This window comes from Saccoglossus kowalevskii, chromosome 13 (genome assembly GCF_978046115.1).
Source record: "Saccoglossus kowalevskii chromosome 13, keSacKowa6.1, whole genome shotgun sequence".
In the NCBI taxonomy this organism is placed as follows: Eukaryota; Metazoa; Hemichordata; class Enteropneusta; family Harrimaniidae; genus Saccoglossus; species Saccoglossus kowalevskii.
In genome coordinates this window covers 20,871,312-20,891,340 of record NC_140653.1, presented here as the reverse complement: position 1 = coordinate 20,891,340, position 20,029 = coordinate 20,871,312, and the positions used below count along the sequence as shown (strand labels likewise).

General features: G+C 37.9%; 1 protein-coding gene across 1 annotated transcript; it reads left to right on the top strand.

The window, feature by feature from the left end:
• The first annotated feature begins 4,023 nt into the window (after positions 1–4,023).
• LOC144347887 (uncharacterized) lies at positions 4,024–18,409 on the top strand. Its single transcript, XM_085506755.1, has 7 exons — positions 4,024–4,116; positions 4,569–4,670; positions 9,614–9,858; positions 9,997–10,137; positions 15,698–15,874; positions 16,821–16,863; positions 18,185–18,409. Exons 1-7 carry the CDS (start codon positions 4,065–4,067, stop codon positions 18,370–18,372), a joined length of 948 nt encoding a protein of 315 aa, XP_085362881.1. The 5' UTR covers positions 4,024–4,064; the 3' UTR covers positions 18,373–18,409.
• Positions 18,410–20,029: the final 1,620 nt, after the last annotated feature.

Below are 20,029 nucleotides of genomic sequence, written 5' to 3'. Positions count from 1 at the left end.
CCCACCCTGTCTATAAATAGACCATTACATCAGCATACATAATGAGTCTGGAATTTACTATAAATTTCTAGAATGTTCCATTACCTTTTATTGCCTCCTCCAGTGTTCTATTACCTATTCAACCAGTTTCTAAAAAAAATCTAGAATATTCCACCCAGACACAGTACGGTTCTAGAACATTCTCAGTAACACGGAAGTGGTAAATAAGTCGTATGCGACAACGTTAAACAACAACAAAATCGATGTTGTCCGTAACTCAAAGATCGGTTAATTGGACATCGAGTTACAATTTTGGCGTGCTTTTGCTAAAAAAAAAAGCAAAGGCTCATGGGTTTGTAAACAATGACGCGCAATGACCATCTGACGCATGCGCAGGTGACGACCCCCTCGCTTTAATCATACTTGTTTGGGGGTTGAAGATGTGTCGTGACGTGAAGCTAGGTTCTGTACGTGATGCCGGTTCCAGTTACGCACGCAGTACATGTTTACTTTGATTTGACGTACCTTTCCATTTATTTAGTGTTATTTACTTGTTTATTATTACGTCGCCAAGGGACAACGTGGCACGATGATTGTAGCGCTTTTTATATTATTAGTTATATAAACACGTGGCTTGACAAAAATACAGTTTCTTTCAAATTTTTTTGCGATTGTTCGTCCTGCTCTAAAAATAATACAATATGACTTAATTCAGTGCGCCTACTCCTAGAACCATATTCATTGAACAAACGTGCTGTGTTATTTGAACTTTTGAGTACTGCTCAAATTATGTCGCAAGTTAATAGAACTGTATAATACAATGCTTCGCGGAACGAGCATGAGAAAAGAACGAGTGGAGGAACGTGATACTCTTCGTTATATAATGAATACGTGTAATTGATGATTGTTGACGTTCAAATTCGCGTTATCTGCGTACGCGCGCTGACGACGACGTTATCTAGAAGTGGTGTAAATCAAATGTGTATATTGGAGGATTTCAGGGAACGTTTTGAAAGTTGGGATTGCAGAATTTTGGTTTAAATTAGTAGTTTCGCAATTTTGAGATGACCTTTGTAAACTATGTATAAGGAGATGGTTGAATATTTATTTTTACTTACTTTTTCACGTTGCTGAGCACTGTACATTTGTTTTTGTTTTTTGCTATCTAATCGGTGTCGAATGTTTTGAAAATTTCATAATTCAATCACGTTCAGTTACGGCCACTCAACCGATGATGCAATAGCATGATTACGAAATGTGTTTGCTTGTTCGGGTGGCCGACGAAATACGAACCAGTGCTTTATGTCACTAACGTTTTCACGAGACAGGTGACCGTCTGGACTGACCCAGTCGTTATGATTGTATTGTGAAAGTGAACGAATTGCTATAAAAAGAAATACAGTCATTCTTGTGACACTGGCATGGCAGCGCTGTCCCGAAACGAATTTCCATCGCTCAATCAATATGGTTAAACCCTCCCACTGTCAATCATGACGGCTTAGATTATGGTGAGATCTTATAAATTTTGAACGAGGATATAGATCGTGAATCCTGCTATCTGATTGGTGGAAACGGCCCAGCAGTACTAGATTGTTTGTCGTGTCTGCGTCAATTGAAATTACAAATTACTGTAACTGAGATGAGAATGGGTAATTAATTAAAGTGCGGTAGATATATGGGTATCATATAAACAAAGATGGCGACTTTGACTGTTGCGCAGATCAACGAGTACGAACTGACACGTTTCCAAGCTTTAATTAGGTAATTTTCATGTGATTAGAAGGTATCGAAGGAGTCACTGGGGGTAATCAGTGCAAGTCGCGCCAAGGTCAAACCTCATACTTGTGATTTCCATTTGAAGAGCGCATTGGATTATGGGAAAATCAATGTTTATCAACACAAATGTCTAACATGCGCAGCGCGACGACTACCGCGCTTTAATAAAACACATCTTTTAAGACAGTATTAGTACATTGTATTAGTATTGTGTGTATTACGTCCCCAGACCTACAACGTATAATAGACACGCTATGATGTCCTCCGCTGTAACAACAGGTGCGCGGATACACACAACTTCGTATCAATATGATGCACAGAATGATAAAGTGAAAACTGACAAAAATTTGTGACAAACAAAGTCTCGACATATGATCTCAACAGTCACTGGGGTAGGTAGGTAGCATTTATTCACAATACCTCTACAGCAAATCTCAAAAATATTGGGCGGCAAGTTAGCAGACTTGCTCACTACTCACTTGCTCACCAACTACTTTGGTATTTTACTAAAGCAGATGACAGTATTTTCAGTTTATGAGATTTCACAGAACTGAAATATGCAAAATTGTTTGTGGTGTTAAAATCTGTATTGTCAAAAACAAAGTTGTCAGCGTGTTCGAATTTCGCATAAGCATTGTATTTCACAGGCGTTGTATTACGCATAGTAAGACCAGTATACAAAGAATTTTCCTGTCATCTTTCGATGCCGTGCGGCCAGGCGATTACGGATTCTCAATATCGTCACCACTAAAACAATACGTTATTATTTTAAATTGTAAATTTCATTACACAAATTAGTATCTGAATTAGTTCTTCCATTTACATGTGAAGTAAGGACCCTAAATGCCCAGTTACACGGGGCAATTCTTCCCATGCGACACGTGGCGTGGTTAAACTACAATGGCAACACTTTTGGATATAAGATTAGAGTATATCGTCTTGGAAAAGGTGTCTTTATCCAGTAACTTTAACATCATAGAAATTTCAATCTAGACATTCTTGCAACATGTGGTGATGTTTGACTTTTTGAGACATTTGATTCTTTGCGATATTTGACTTTTGGCGATATTTGACCGTTGCGATATTTAACGCATGGCGATATTTTTCTTTTGGCGACGTTTGACGCTTGGCGATATTTCATTCTTGGCGATATTTGATCCTTGGCGATATTTAACTCTTGGTGATACAGTCAGAATTGTACTCTTGACGATGTTTGACTTTTGGCAATATTTAACTCTTGACAATAGTTGACTTTAATTTGACGATATTTAGTTTTTGGCGCTATTTGACCCTTGACAATATATGACTCTTGGCGATAGTTGACAGTTGCGATATTTCATTCTTGGCGATATTTAATATTTGTGATATTTGACCCTTGGCGAGTTTTGCCCACGAGGACGCCTGTCTTTTACAGGTACAAAATACAGTCCGTGAAGACGGTTGGTGCAGAGACTAGAGGTATACAAGCAATATACAAGCGGTCGGGACAGAGAAATACCGCATGGAGCTCAAACCCCTAATGGCAGATCTCTTCATTAAAGCGCGGTAGCCGTTACGCTGCGCATGTTCGAATTTTTGTGTTGATAGACATTGATTTCCCACAATCCAATGCGCTCTTCAAATAGAAATCACAAGTATGAGGTTTGACATGGGCGCGACTTGCACTGATTACCGCCGGTGACCTTCAAATCACATGAATATTACCTAATTAAAGCTTGGAAACGTGTCAGTTCGTACTCGTTGATCTGCGCAACAGTCAAAGTCGCCATCTTTGTTTATATGAGACCCATATATCCCGCACATGCGCAGCGCGACGACTACCACGCTTTAAACGGAAGTATTAAACATATTATAGGCCGACCGCTAAATGCGCGATGATTCGGCTGGTGAATGCATCCTTATTGCGTCAGCGATTCCTTCATGTTACGCTCAAAGAAGATAGCGTGACAAAAACACGTAATCATCAAAATGCATATGCCGCGTATGCTGATATTATCGTGTTGACAAAATCAAACGACGAATAGAGGCTTATTATCAATGTTACGATTTCAAAACGTTTGTTGTACCATAATTTTAATGCAATAGAAAAGATACGAGTAAAATAATTAATATTCAGCGGAGTTTTCAATATGGACCTGTGAATACGGAATCTTTGCATAATCACGTGTTCTTTGAAAACTCTATTCATATTGTGCGATGGTCGCACGGTTTTATCGCGGATTAATGAAGCATAGTTATGTGGATGAAACCCTCTAACGCTGAAATATTATTATTAATCATCATACAGCTCAATCGTGAAAGGCTCGGAAATGTTGCAATTTGTATTTTTGTTACTCTGCCTGGCGGCCAAAATCCAGGGCGGTAAGTCATATTATATATCATCTATCTAGACTTCCGTAATGTGGTTATTTATTTATTTGAACAATGTATTCGTTCACACGGCACTCGTATATTGAATTGCCGTCACCTGCATACATCGACATACTGTTATAAGAATTTTACTTATCAGTGCAGATCCGAATTCCTAAAATCCATAGTAATCACACTATGTCGGGGCCGTAGCAAAGGTACACCGGCATTTGTATCGGAAAATAACTATAGATGCGACCGCCGCAACAAACGGTGTCTTCGTCATTGTTAGTTTCTTAGCATGTTTATTCCACCGAAACTACTAGTAAGCTAAGGAGCCCCTGAAAATTAGCTTGGTCGTCTGTCTACGTTGACTTGGAAACCATATGTTGTTGAAAATGTGTTTTTAATATTATTATCTGCATGACTTGCCGTTAATACGTGATTTGCATCTCTCCCAATAGATATCTATGTGGATAAGGGCTACCCATACAAGCCTGGACCGTTAGAAACCAGTCATCTTCGACTGACGAAAACATTAACTGACATTCCTTTCCACTCCAATGGTAATACAAACTATTTTGAACTTGTAATAATTTCCGTATTAATTCAATTTACGTTAATTTGTCTACTTACTTGTATATATTGGCATATGGCGGGGAGATGATTTCAACTCGTCGACACGCTGACCGATTTCTATTTGGTGGCTTTGTCGGACACGTGACCACAGATTCGTTTCATATTTGCCAACAGTTGTTTGGCCTTGCCATTTTTTTAGCTCCACAAATCAATAAGTATGGAAAACGCTAGACTCGGTTCTAAACTCTTGCTGCTGTCCTACTTGGGCTCAGCCTCGGGTGCCTGGCGAGCCGCATCCCTGTAATAACAATTACCTTTGAGGGCAGTATAACAAACAGGAACGACAACGATATACGCAAGGGAAATTGAAAATGGAATCTATAAATTCACATAATGCATGGGATACGGAATGTAAATGTGTTTTCGTAGTTATCTGTAGAATCTTACATTTGGTAACATTGAATTGAAAACCAATTTTTACCTAAGCCAATGGGACAGTATTTTGTTGAGTTTCCGGGGGGGCATTTGCTATCCTCTACCTAGAAATCTGTCAGTCGTTTGTTTGATACCCAATACGGAAATCCTTTATTTTCGCTGAAGGAATGGTCAGTGATAACAAATCAAACGAGTACACCTGTTTTTTCTGTATTTTACCACAGCCTGAGGGAGCCCAGGAACTATGATCAACTGCACGCACTCCCTATGAGCGGGAAGGCTAGTATCTAGTGTAAAAAATAGACAAGGGATGAAGGCTCCAGCCAACTCATATTTTTTTAAACTGGCAAAAACAGACGAACAGAACGAATCACAAGACTGGTTACGAACCAGTTTAGCAAGGCTAACCTCGATGTGGTTGTAACAGTCTTATGATTGGTTGTTGACAAATACTGTGAACAGACCACGCTTCCAAACTGTGCCGTGCGTTCGGGCAAACCGTTTAGTATTCGTAAATGGAGTCAATTTGTGTAGTTTTCTTGATTTATTCTGCAGATATAGGTAGAATATAGGTACGGCTTTGGCGAAATTTGAAAGAGCAACTAATAATCTTCAACTTGGTATTTTTTTATAGATTTTATTTTCATTCTGTTCGTCTGTTTTTTTTTTCAGTTTAAAAAATATGAGCTGGCTGGAGCCTTCATCTCTTGTCTATTTCTTACACTAGATACCAGCCGATACCCCCCCCCCCCCGCTCATAGGGAGTGCGTACAGTTGATCATAGTTCCTGGGCTTCCTGTGATTTTACATTCAAATATCGGTGAAAATCAAACCCAACAAAACACAAAATGTAATTCCAGCTAAAATAATGTATTTTATAGCAACTTTATAGAAAGCACACGGAGAGCGTACTGGTAGACCTCCGCCAAGGATCTCCCCCTTGGACGATGGACGATGGATTTTAAATTATACTTATATGACTATTCAATAATTCGCAAAAAATATGAAGTTGCATCAAATAAGGTGCTGATTCAGCAGAGTTTTGTCTACAATTCGGTGATTGTTGCATATTTCTTCTGTTGTTATCTTATAGTGTTTGAAATTCCACCGCCACGTAATTTTATCCAGAATTTTGCCAGAATCCGGATAAAACTTTCATATCTTATTGACAACTGATTCTGTAATTTGGCAACTGTTACGTGTAATCATCGAAGATAGTGTAAATTCATTCTTATTAGTAAAATTAAACAAATATAACTTGTTGGTTCAATCAATACAATAAATACACTGTCTAGGATTGTAGTGCTTTAGGTCACTAACGTTTTCACGACACAGTTTCACAGATGACTGCCTGGACTGAATTGTTATAAAAACATACAGCTGGTTTGGCCAGTCTTGTAACGTGGCAGCGCTGTCCCGACACAAATCCCCGTCGCTCAATAGTATTATAGGTGTTCTCCTATCTATCATGACGGCCCAGATTATGATGAAATTTCGTGCTTTTTATAGAGTCTATACGGAAGATATAGGTCGTGAATCCTGCTACAGTATTTGATTGGTGAAAACGGCCCAACAGTACAGGAATGATTACGTTTTGCCGTGTCTTCATCAACATGTACGCGTATACTCACAGCTTCGTATCAAAATGCATGTAATGATAAAGTAAACGAGTCATCTGAAGATGACACAACCCCCACTTGTCAGATGTGATTATAGTTGGCTATAAGTTTGAATGTATATGTATAAAAGTATGTTACTCAAAGTTAACAGCTATAACATCTCTATTAAATTTTAACAAAATTCACAATCAATTGAGTCAATATTTAAATAGCAAATACATAAACTATTAGTTCAGAATATATTAACGAAAATTTAAATTATTTAAATATGCAAATGAGCTCGTTAATTAAATTGAAACTCAATATTGCATAGCATATATCTTATATTGACAAATCAAGTCTCTACCAAATTTGGTCTGATTTGGAACATTAGTTCACAAGATATTAACAAGAATTCAAATTAATAATTAAATATGCAAATGAGCTCGTTAATTGATTCCTTGAAAAAATAAATCAGTGTGCATCTGTACCAGTGGTCACTCTGTCTTTGTACCAAGTCTCGGTCCAAGCATCTCCGAGAAATGATGATGGACACACCCAAAAAACTGGATTTTACGGGATTTTGACATTCAAAAAGGGTCGCCAGGCAGCCACATTTTATTCAATTCAGGAAATAAATACATGTGAATATGTATACCTCCTCACTGTGTCTTTGTACCTAGTATCATTGTAATCAGTCAAGGCATCTCTGAGAAATATCAATGGACAGACAAAAGCCATGATTAACAATCAAAATGGATGCCAGTCGGCCATATTTGATCATTCCAAAAAAGTAAAACAACGTGCATCTGTATGGATGGTCCCTTTGTCTTTGTAACAAGTCTCAACAAAATCGGTCAAGCCATCTCCGAAAAATGACAGTTGGCCATATTTGATCGAATCGGAAAATAAATAGACGTGCACATGTATGGTTGACCACTGTGTCTAAAGTTTGTAGCAAGTTTCAAAAAAATTGGTCTAGCCAACTCCTATAAATCACTCCGGACGGAATTACGAAGGCGAAACTACAAGCCCCCCCCCGGACAATGTCGAAATAAACGAAAAAAAAAATTCCTAATAGTGGTTTTCTTCCGGATCTAGCTCGAAACTTTTGAAGGTGCATCAAATCCAATGACATAGTGCTGATTCAGCAGGGTTTTGGCTACATTGTTAGTCGTATTCCTGTGTCTTCGATGTCTTCATCCCCCGCGACCTTACTAAGGGTTCCGGGGGAATGCTTCCGGAAAATGTTGAAATCTAGACCCTCTGAAACGCCTTTTCCTGCATTTTGAGGGCCAAATTTTGCTGAAACAAAGGGTTTCAGCTTGATTTTGGAGGGGCGATGCCCCCGACATTTTTGTCGAGGGGCCGACCGTCCCCCTCTGCCCCCTGTGCCGCCGCCACTGATTGTTACAGTGTTTGAAAGTCCACCGACCCCTAATTTGTTTGTCAGTTCTGGATCATAGTATCCAGATATTTTTCAGGATTCGGATCACAACGTACGTGCAACAAACACGCTATGATGTCCTCCGCTGTAACAGGTGCGCGGATACACACAACTTCGTATCAGTATAACCTACATAATACATGCATTATGTGGGTTATTTTATGTGAAAAACGATTATTTGCATATACTGGTAGTTTATAGGACTTTACAGTCACTAAGACAGGTAGCGTATTGTTCTCAGTACTGATAAATGTCACTTTAGTGCAGATACACATAATTTAATTGATTCCAAACGCATTTTGAGTTAGTTACACAAATTCCACAAATCCTTCCAAACAAATTCTGGATCCAGACTGTGATCAGGATCACTTTGGCGAAAACAAACTTCGGATACAAATTTCAGAGCAGTCCTTTTCCGTAATGTTGCTAGCAGACAAGCCAATAAACCAACGCTAACGAAAACATAACTTCTTTGGCGGAAATAAATAGAGCTGGTTCACCTCTGATGATACTATACAAAACTAGGAGCCAATCTGAAGACCGCCCATCAATCACTACTCATTTTCTATTAATAAATACCTATTCAGATGCCCACGAAAACAGTACATTTAAAGTTTATGAATAACCAGTGATTTGTTGTGTGACAGGCTACCAAAGGCGTTAGCGAAGTCAAAGGGAAGGACATACATCTGGCTTCATTGCCTAGAATTTATACCATTAAATGAACTACCTCAATCAACTGCATACATGTCGATTTACTCTTAACAAAGCCGTGCTACAATTATGGATGTGCTTTTCAATTAATTGGTAATTAGATAGGTCTATATTTTTTAAAATTAAAAACAAAAGCAGGGATGATATTAGCGAATTTTCACTGGCCTGGTGCAATTCCTGATTTCCTAGATTTGCTGATCAGGTTGGCCTCTTAGAACTTTTAAATTAGAAGTTCACAAAGGCCAACTCAGTCAGTTTCTCAAAACTGACTCAGTTATTTTTGGATTGGTTTTCCTGATAGCAAAGTTTACAAGTTTGTGAACTGTGTCGACAGGTGCAACGTTTACCTCAGAAAATGGGAAGGCTTTAGTGCTCAAGTGTCTGCAAATATTAAAAAAATATTCCGACTTCCAGTCTCCATTAGGTAACTCGTAACCACACAGGGAAGGGGGTTTACAGGGAATCTGTTGTTCACCTGTAATTCGGTCCCACATGTTTCCCCCGACACCGCCTTGCCGCATATAGCAACGTTATGCCTTGACTGTCCTGTCCGCAGTAACTTTTTTTCCCTGTGTGATGTTTTAGTCTTTCTTTCTAATGTAAATGGCAACAATAATGAAATTGTACCCAATATTACAGAAACTGTGTCCTGACAGATACTGTCCGTGTTTTTTTACAAACATAATGCAGAGCCAATTAACGGAAACGACCGTAATTTTTGTTTTGTATTTGTAAGTGTATTATCCAACTGAACCTGGTCTTTATGGCGTATGGTACTTCATTGGTGGTTGGGGAGGTCTGATACCTTCGTCGTTTTATTCCAATGTATCCTCGCATATTGCCAGCCACGGCTATATCGTAACTGGCGTGGACCCATTTATACCAGTCACAGACGAAGACATGGATGATAGTTTGAAGTTTGTGTATGCAGGCGAACCAATATCAACGGCCACAGAAGATTATTTTGCCCAACTGCTTTGGGTGGGTGTACGAGTGATACGGAGGTATCGCAAATAAATATTCGAAATACTGTCGTGCAAATAGTACTTGAAAGACGCTCCACAGCGTCTTGCCAGTACTGCTAATGATCCGATGCCATTTTTCTGTTCTCTTATTTAGTATGAAGAAAATCTAAATGATCACATTGCACGTTCTCATCCTGGGGTTATAGCGTCATGGCAACACGTCTCAGCGGGATGCCATTCTGCAGGATGTCGAACAATTTACCAAATGTTGGAAGTCAATAGTACAGCGTTTAAAGTAAGAAATACTACTAATTATTGCATATCGCTCGTTTTCAGTGATACATCACCAATGGGGCTTATTTAATGTGATTAAGGAGATTCGAATTTAATATTATGTTAATTCCTTCATTTTATAATAATAATACATTCATACATAACATATTACAGAAAAGTGTCACATTCGAGAAGTGAACATGTCATGGAAAATGGCCAAATTTTCGTTTTTATTTTTGTATGGATTGCCACTATGACAATATTTCTGCAATTAATTAATTAATATTGTTATTGATATGAATCCAAATAAACATTTAGGTTTAGCGAGTTTCCAAAATGATATTTTTCTTTGTAAACATATCGAGTGGGAAGTAACATGTTTACTGGTACCAACTTTAAATGTTAACTCTTCTTCGCATTATTTCTAACGTGTTTTACCTTGCCCCCGTTTGGTCGCACCATGACACCCACCACGTGATCTTATTTATACTTAATCATCACTTTATTTTTTATCTGATATTTTGTGACATTCCTTAGTATATACTGTATTGTACATACTAAAACAGATAACATAATCTAGACGCATGTGAAATACCATATTGGTCATTACAAGGTTGTCATAGTAGCAATTTTGGGCAACAAATGAACGGAACAATAAATATTGCATTTAGAAAATCGTAGTCTTTCGCTAATGCCCGTCGACGGAACATGTTTTTACATTTCGTGATCCCGGCGTCTTGTGGCTTTGCGCGCCGTGGCACTTGAGTCGTGAACCAACCAAGTATTTGCCCCTACCTCAAATGATGTTCAATTTTTTTCCACCATCGCGCTCACTGTTCTCCTGACCGGGGAGAGAATGAAACAATATTTGAGGAGGCAAAACGTTCTATTGTTGATAATAGAACCTATGTTTACATCACTGACGAACACCATCAGTGTTCGAAACAGCTTGTTCTTTTGAATAATGTACTACTTTCTATATTACCAGAAGTAATATTAGTATGTGACTAAAACGAATATAAATTCATAACATAACTGAACCTTGTAGAAAGTTCAATGATCACGCGACAAAGTTCATTCTTGATTTGATATACTGGAGAAAAAATGAAGGGAACATACAAGTTGAACCATGGTCGTGCAACAACTTAACGAGTTCTATCAAAGACTTATGGTATGGTCCTTAAAGTTTAAAGAAAAGTCGTGAAAACTGTTCGATTTACAATAGGATTGAAATACGATGTGGATTCTAATTTGTTGATAAATCCCGCCAGAAAGAAACCGCTTGACCGCAACAGACTGCAGTAGACTGCAACTATAGCCTCTATCTACATCGAGTGATTTACTAGTATACGAGGCCGGTTTTAATCAAATAATAAACTTTTTTTCTGTGAGTAAATTTGACAGTTTAAAAATGTATTTTTACGAGTAAATCTGTCATAGTAAGAATAACCCCTCATGTTTAATGCATACATGGTTTAGAATTACCGGTAAAATGGAGTAACTTATAAGTTTCAACGGCGTCGTAAATCATAAAAAAAATACCCGGATGATATTTTAGGCGACTTCTTCTGGGCGACTGGCGCTTAGCGGTGTATGTGAATGTATGGGGGAAATTTCGAATACATGGGTACTTGATTACGATTTATTATAACATAATAACTAGTTTCAGTAGCACTTGAAATACTAGTAGGGTCACCATTGGTATGAATCAATAGAAAGAGTACAATATCTTGCTTGTAGAATATTTTTAGGTGTCTCCCAAAATGCTCCAAACTTTGCAGTACTGGGAGATTGTGGGCGTTACAAAATTTGTATAATAACAGCTAAAGAGATGCGTCAAAAATTGCGCCAAATTATTACGCATGCCAAGGTCAAGGTACCCCAGTATATGTTACTTTATGCTGTACCACTTAGAGATTTCTCAGTCGAGAACTAGACCAAACTGTAACTGAATTGGGACAATTTACTTTTTTTGTGTGCAAAATTTATTTATAAACAACATTATGAAAAAAAAAAACAAGTGAAAAATGTACATAAATTAAATAAACGATCAATAATAATGTTCTGGATAAGGAAACGTCCACGTCCAATTTCTTGGCCGACTCAGAACGAGGCTTCAGCTAGAGAACCTAATTAGCATACAAGGGTGATTTGTGACGTCACGGGGGGAACTTGTCATCGTTTCACAATGGCCGCTATACGCATGCAGTGCTCGGAAAGCGACCCGGAATCTATCTTATCATCGTCTGACGAGAGTTATGAGATCGAGGAATATGATGTCACGATTTTGTTTTAGAATGTCAGGGACAAAGTGGCCCATACAGGTTTGAACCTGCGAGAAAAGTACGCGATGTGGGTGACCGTGTACCTCCCCAAAATGACCCTGACGATTCAGGCACCCGGTTAAAGCACAGGCACAGAGTTTGAACATCGTGACCGAAAATCTCGTTGTTATTTTTATTAAACTCCACCTGAACAATGTATCAATAATGTTAGAAAATCTGCACTCTAAAATGTAAATTTGTGTGCGTCCGATAGATCGCGTGTTCTATTTCCGGTAGGACGCGAATACCTACAACTGCAAGATCGAAACAAATGAAATTGTACTGATAAATGATTCGGGCGTAAAAATTGGCACTGCAGATAACGTTATGAGGCGAAGGTCTATTCCAATATTTCCTGGTGTTCTTGACGGCTTTGGTCCACTGATGCCGTAAATTCAAATTATTGTCGTTTTCCCCCATGGAGAAGACAAGCCGAAGGGACATGAAGCTAAATAGAAGTCCCACGCATGGACTGAGCATGGAGGTAATTTACCTCCATGGACTGAGTAAAAGAAAATATTAAATAAAGGCTAAAATAAAACCTAATGTTACACCTCTTTGTGTATTTGTCAATTTTGCATATATTTGGTATATATATATGTTCGTATATATCTAGAAAAATCTCGTCTTTCGTTAGTAATTTCATTTGTTTGAAAGGTCCACCCCGTGTCCCAATAATTTGTTTGGAATATCGATCCCCGTTGGTTTCTCCAAACGGTCCCGACGTCCGTCATTCAACACAATCAGCATTTATTTATAGCAATTCACCGGGATCATATTCCGTAATTTGCGGGCTGTAAAACCAAATAATGAAACAAGTACTATTTATTATATATTTTTTTACCTCTCGAAACTACAACAGTGCGTAGAGTTATCGCGGTGGAATAGTCGCCTTGAAATCGATGGAACTTCAACTATCCATTTCTCACCTTGAAATAAAAACAATCGAAGAACATCGGGGGATATATTATTAACCAGTCTTGCCAATCGCTAGCTTTATTTTATTTGAATCAATAAAATTCACGAGTTTTTCGACATTTGTTGGCAACTTCCGCGCTAAAAATGGATGAAATGTGGGTGTGGTTCTCTCGCAAAGTTCTGTCGATATACGGACAAATATGGTTCTGTGACCCAGGTCGTGCCCCGATCAGGTGACTCTCATCCAATCAATGATGTTGTAACAAAGCATATTTGATGCAAATTGAGGGGTCGTCGTACCATCCAATCTCCGGCGTCGATTCACTTAGTTTTTTGCGCTGTGACAGGCTTCACAATTATTCACTGAAAAACATCGGCATATTTTGACCATGGAGCTCCATGTTTTGACAAACGGATGGGATTTGATCTCAGTTCAAAAAAAGAAAAAAAAACAGGGCTGAGATACAAATCAGTTTTGTAAGTTGGGAAATAAGGTAAACCAGACTGGGGTCGACGATTTTCAGTATCGAAGGACTTCCGTGTGAATCATGATTTTCAAATTGTTCATCGGCTGGTCACCAAATACGTCCATGCTGATCGTGACTTAATTTTGAAAATTGGATGTCAAATTTTACCAAAGACCGACGCCATCACAACCATCCAATCATAGGTGGAAATGTACGCACTTGTTTTGGAACTTTGTATCAAGATGACTGGCGACAACGCCGACGCACCAGGCGGCGTACGTGTGTTTTGCATGTCTTAGTAGTCCGGGCATGGGATCGGTTCTCTTACCAGCAAATAAAATGTGTGAAAAAAAGGTAACTTTTTAACAAGAACAGTTTCATTTCGTATATAGCAAATTTTGTTGTATCGGAACGACGATTGGATGTGTGATTTAAATTTAATATCACAATTTTCCTTGCAGTCAATATGACACTCGTCACCTTGCCGATTGCAATGTACTTCATAAAGTTGTTGGTGTCCAATACTCGCAACACTAAAATAATTCAACAAGATATCTTTTTAGTAAAATGTCATTTTACTCTTGATCATAAGTATTATTTTATTCCCCTTACCGCCTTGAATTTCAAATCGATTATACATGTATATCGAACTTCTTTACATGTGTTTTCCTCTACTGTGTGCAAATAATGAGGTCATACTCATGCCCTGCTCATGTCACAATACTTTGAAGCTGATGGCATGTTGATGCTATGAGCGAACCTGAGGTCACGATGATGCCACAGAATAGGCGAGGCGAGCACAGCTTCAATTTTCAATGACGCGAAGCTGATGCCACAATGATGCGATGCTGAGGCGACAATGAAGCCATGCGTAGGCGACAATGATGCCACAAAAGCCAAAGCTTTCGCGAGAGCTGTACTGTATGATCGTTTACTGAACGCTTGCGTATAGAAAATGGTTAACAATCTTGTCTGCTAGCAATCTCCTGCTTTATGATCCCGTTGGTGGCGCCATTTCGGCAACACTCGTGATGCCGAAATAACTCGAAGGTGACGGGAGAGGGGGGCGTGGCCCGGTTTTGGAATATCATTGACTATTTACCCAATTTATATATCCTTTTCACTTGATTTTTTTTCATAATGTTGTTTATAAATAAATTTTGCACGCAAAAAAGTCAATTGGCCAATTCAGTTACACTTTAAACAACTGTTATTATCGTGCAATATGCAAGAGGTCTGGGGTGCATAGCACGTCTCAAATATTGATTTATTTATTAGGACCTTCGTTTCTAGATTGAAATATCGTTTGTATTTGGATTGGTATGGTGATGTTTCAACTATGGATAAACTAGAAAAATATCGAAATTTCTAAATTCTTCTTGAACCCGAACAATATTTATTTTCCGCGTCTGTCCCCGCTCACAGGTGTGTGTTATCGCGTTTTCGTTGCTCTGCTCATTGTCTCAGGATAGAACCCGACAGGAAAAATGGCATTGAAAGAAGTGACCGAGTCTGTCCTTTTTGCAATTATTCTGAAATTGAAGACGAATACCATTTACTATTAATTTGTCCATTTTTTGAGGTCATTGGGGAAAAATACATTCCAAGATACTATTTTACATTGCCTTCATATAATAAGTTTGTGGAATTGATGAAGATGTTTGACAGTAACATACTACAACCTATGGCAGCTTATTTGTATCATTCTTTAAAACTAAGATATGAAATTTACAAAAACATTGAGTGACTTTACAGCATATTGTATTTAAAATAACACAAACAATACAAATGTTAATGTTACGTCACGTATTATATAACACAAACAATACCAATCGAATGTGTAAGTCTGAAGTGCTGTTTTCGCTTATTGCAGTCAAATATTTTCCTTGAGCCCCATCACAAGATTGAGGAAACGGTCACTTACCAAGTGCCATCCGTTATGCAAGGCACAGAACTGGCTTACGAATGGCCGTCGTGCAACATACCTGGCTTTGATTATAGAACATTCTACGATCATTGGACCTGTCCACGTGTCTTAATGCAAGTAGCGGTAAGTATAAATAAACCCTCTCTCGTCTAATGTATATTGCACTCTACTGATATTAATGCATAACTGGTTAATGCTTACTGGAATCTTCGGGGAATAAAATAAACCCATAATGGGTTGTTTCATCCCTTAACACATTATACCACTGTGACAGTCCCTCAACACTGGAACTGTGATTATACACACCATCTAATCTTTGGCTCTGGAGGTCGAGGAGTGAGTTAACTATACAGTGGGTCAGCTGAATTAAAGGGTGGTGGTCGTCGCGCAACGCGTGTAAGCACACTGTACTTTACATGCGTTGTTGAATCACATGGAACCTTTAAAAAGGACACAATGTGCATATTTTTGAGAAAAATACGTCTTGATATGAATAATTTGTTATGATTTTCTTAAAATAAAATAATTCAAAAGCGGTTGTTTTGGCTGTGAATGTAGCATTTTATTTCGATAAAATAATGAAGACGTAGAGCGAGTGTTCTATGAATGCGTTCTTACATTATTTCATACGAGCGTATACTGCAGTTAAAGCGAGGGAGTCGTCACCTGCGCATGCGTCAGATGGCCATAGCGTGTCACTGTTTACAAACAAGCGTCTACCCATGAGCCTTTGCGTTTTTAGCGTGTGTTGTTATCATCGCTTGGGACTCAATTCCCGCGCTTGCGCAGGTGACGACCCTCCCGCTTTAACTGCCGATAAAGCGTTTTTATTTTGCAATGAATCATAATTATTGATCATACTAAGAAACTTTTTTAAATAATTTGAATAACTCCATTTTAAGCGAACAGGACTAAGCTTAGGATACTACAAATTGCACTTGTCGTGTACATGGAGGTAAATGACATGTCATGATGTCTTTATACCTCCATGTCGTGTACGTGTACGATACATTTACCATCCATTCTGTTGGTGTGATGTTAAATAAATATACTTTTTCTCATTATTTAGGATTATGGTCATTGTCATATTTTAGACTCTGAGCTACAAGAAAGTAAGTATTTGGTCACATGACCCACACATTCTGTTGTTAGGGAAATTATGGTTTTATTTCACTACATTTATGATTGTAAAAAAATTGTATGTTTCTTTGTACGGGAAGCAAATTTTGCTCTGTTCGCAAAATTTACTGCTCAACAAAATGATTGTCGGCCAAATTGATGGTAATTCCAGTGATTTTTATCAGTTTTAATAGAACATTGTCACAATTTTAGAAAATCTCAAAAAATTGTAAGTAGTCGTCTGTCAAAAAAATATAAATATATTTAAGTGAGTAACTATTTTTTTAATGACTAACAACTGAACAACCAAACACATAGTTGTCGCTTTGAACGACATTGTTTCAAACGTCTACGTCATGATGACATCACAAACGCTGTTTCCTATTTGAATTAAAGGTACAAGTGTGATATCGCGGGTGTCCTTGTTTTGTTTTAGTATAACTATTAGAGGGCGGTATTACTCATATAAGGAGTGTGTTTTGAATATTGAAGACATTGCGTACTAGATCTGATCAACATATTTGATTATCATATATGACCACGTGTCTTCATTAAATATCATACCTGAAACACTGCTTTTTGTAAATAGAACCGAACCATATTTGGCCATGTGACCTCATTAAAATGCATAAATATGGATACTATTGCACATAGGGACAATGATTAAAAATTCCAAAGGATCGGCCATCTCTGATGGTTTTCTTGTTACAAATGTTTTTTATCTACAGTTGCCCACTGGTAGTAGTCTACATAGATGAATCATCGTAGTATATTTTATTACGTTATGTTCTTCTTATATATTGCACAAGAACACAATCATTTCTTATATTCACAAAATGAATATTCCAAGCCTGATAAATTGTTATCCATTTCTCATTCAACAAATATTCATACCTCGTATTTACCCTAATGTTACCATCATAAGCGGTAGCATAAGTAGCATCTACAGTTAATGCAGTTCCCTGATGAAAATAAAATCAAACAAAGTTTATCACCCTCCCAACACTGGTGGCGCTCTTTAATGTAAATGCGGAAAGTATGCAGAGGCGACGGCACAACATTGTACATGGGGTGGGGTGCAAGATCTTCTCACCATCCCTTGCGCCCATAGGCGCAATTAGTGGTCGCACATTTTTTTCAGTGCCGGCGCCACTGATGTGTATCTACTATACATGATTATAAAAGCATGGTCATGTACTTGTTACTCACTGTACATACACAGACGTTGCTTTATACACAGTTCTCCTATATCACATATGTATGTTCTTCCAGTACGTGAATAATAATATTCATTTTCTCTCGATTCCATTGCAGTTTGTAGTCTCATATGCGTTTCTGATTTGACCCTTGACCTTGGAGCCTATCACGACTATATTCAAGGTCTCGCTGTAGCTTTTATGAATGCTTATGTAGGAGGCTTCATGACTCACCTGGATTACGTCATAGATCCGGCTAAAATACCAATCACTTTGCTCGAACACGAGTATGATGTAGTGTGTTAATGATTTCCAAATAAATCCAGCGATATCGTGAAAACTAGATCGTTTCCTTTTTTAATTTTAGAAAAGAAAACAAATTCGCATGAACCCACTCTGTATACGTCTATCAAAGTCTCAGTCTGAAAAAGATGCAAGCTATGATTTTAGTGATGAACACACAAGGTAGTCCCGTTTCATTCTGCCTGACGAGTTTATTTAATATATATATTTGTCAATTTCCATCCCTTTCACATTGTTTCCTGATATACCAGTATTATTGGTACCTTTTAACCAATTTTACTTCTCTTTCATTACCTTGTCAATCGGGTTTTGAGACAGTGTCTCATATATTCACCATGCTGTCAATTTAACTATAATAATAACCTAATAATTTACTACACAATTTAAAAAAAAAATGTGACAATGGCCTTTCAATATTTAGTATTTATTAGGTCAATGGGTTATTTCTCAGTATTTTGAAAACAATTGGGTCAAATATTATTTTGATAGTCGTCATAGGACACAATGATAAAGAATTGTTTCATATTTACACATGTACTTATTTTTAAAACCTTGATTTTAAAAATAATCTAAGACAAATGAAAAGCACTAAAATTGCTCCCGACATCACGCAAAAATCATATCAAATGTCGTCGCCATAGCAACCAATGCAAAGCAGCTGCTACTACCGCATTTCTAACCAATATTTTCACAATGGGTATTATGGTGAGACACACACTAATATCTTTATATTGGTTCATAGTTCAAGAATATGGAATTTTGACACACTTTGGATATTTGCTACCCCAGACCATTCGTCCCGGTGTTATCGCTATCGCCACACGAGATAACGATAACACCGGGACGAATGGTCTGGGGTAGATATTTGCATAACTGAAATGGCTCTGGTATCACCCCCTCTATAGGCAGTATTTGGAAATGTTTTACTCGCCCCCGAAGACTTGTGTGTTGTATTGTGAGTTGGAATAACTTACCCCCCCCCCCCTCCCGAGTATAGAGGTCGTCCTTGATGATTGTAATTTGTATAGACAAGGCAATTACCATATTTTCTCTATTAGTAGTTCACACACAAAGGTAAATAACAGGTGTATCTCCATATTTCAATGACCCAGTATACAATAAATGCTATTGCAAATAGGATAATGATATTTGAATATTAGTTTTAAAACATGAAAAAAATGAAACAGCACAATCCAGGGATGAATAATTTGAATTCCAACCATGCTTCGCACAACAACAACAACAGATGGCTTATTTGCTGCAACACAGAATTGACATATTGCTTTTCAATGAGTACAATGATATTGTTTTGTTATTAAAAATTGTTTGTCTGGATAATTACAAAATACATCAGTGAATCTAAAATGCAATGTCAATATCAAGTTGTGCAGAAGACAAGGGTCTTTAAAGTGCCTGTTAAACGCCTGCTACCCGAATGATCAATTATTGGAATGTAAATATTATCACAGTTTATATATCTGAGTACAAAATAAATTTTAATAAAACAATGATTTTCAAAGTTGCTATCTACTACCAGGCATACATTTCACAACGAGGCTCTCATTTGCATATAACACTGGTGACGTCACCAGGAGACATTGCTGCATAACATAGACATGGCAGTGGGACTGTCCCGGTAATATGGTTCTGCAGAACGCTT

Bases quoted from the DNA above. Each gene is read 5' to 3' on its own strand.
- LOC144347887 (XM_085506755.1), top strand. From the start codon at position 4,065: ATGTTGCAATTTGTATTTTTGTTACTCTGCCTGGCGGCCAAAATCCAG. The intron at 4,117-4,568 runs GTAAGTCATATT...CTCTCCCAATAG, and splicing joins GGCGGCCAAAATCCAGGGCG to ATATCTATGTGGATAAGGGC. The intron at 16,864-18,184 runs GTAAGTATTTGG...ATTCCATTGCAG, and splicing joins AGACTCTGAGCTACAAGAAA to TTTGTAGTCTCATATGCGTT.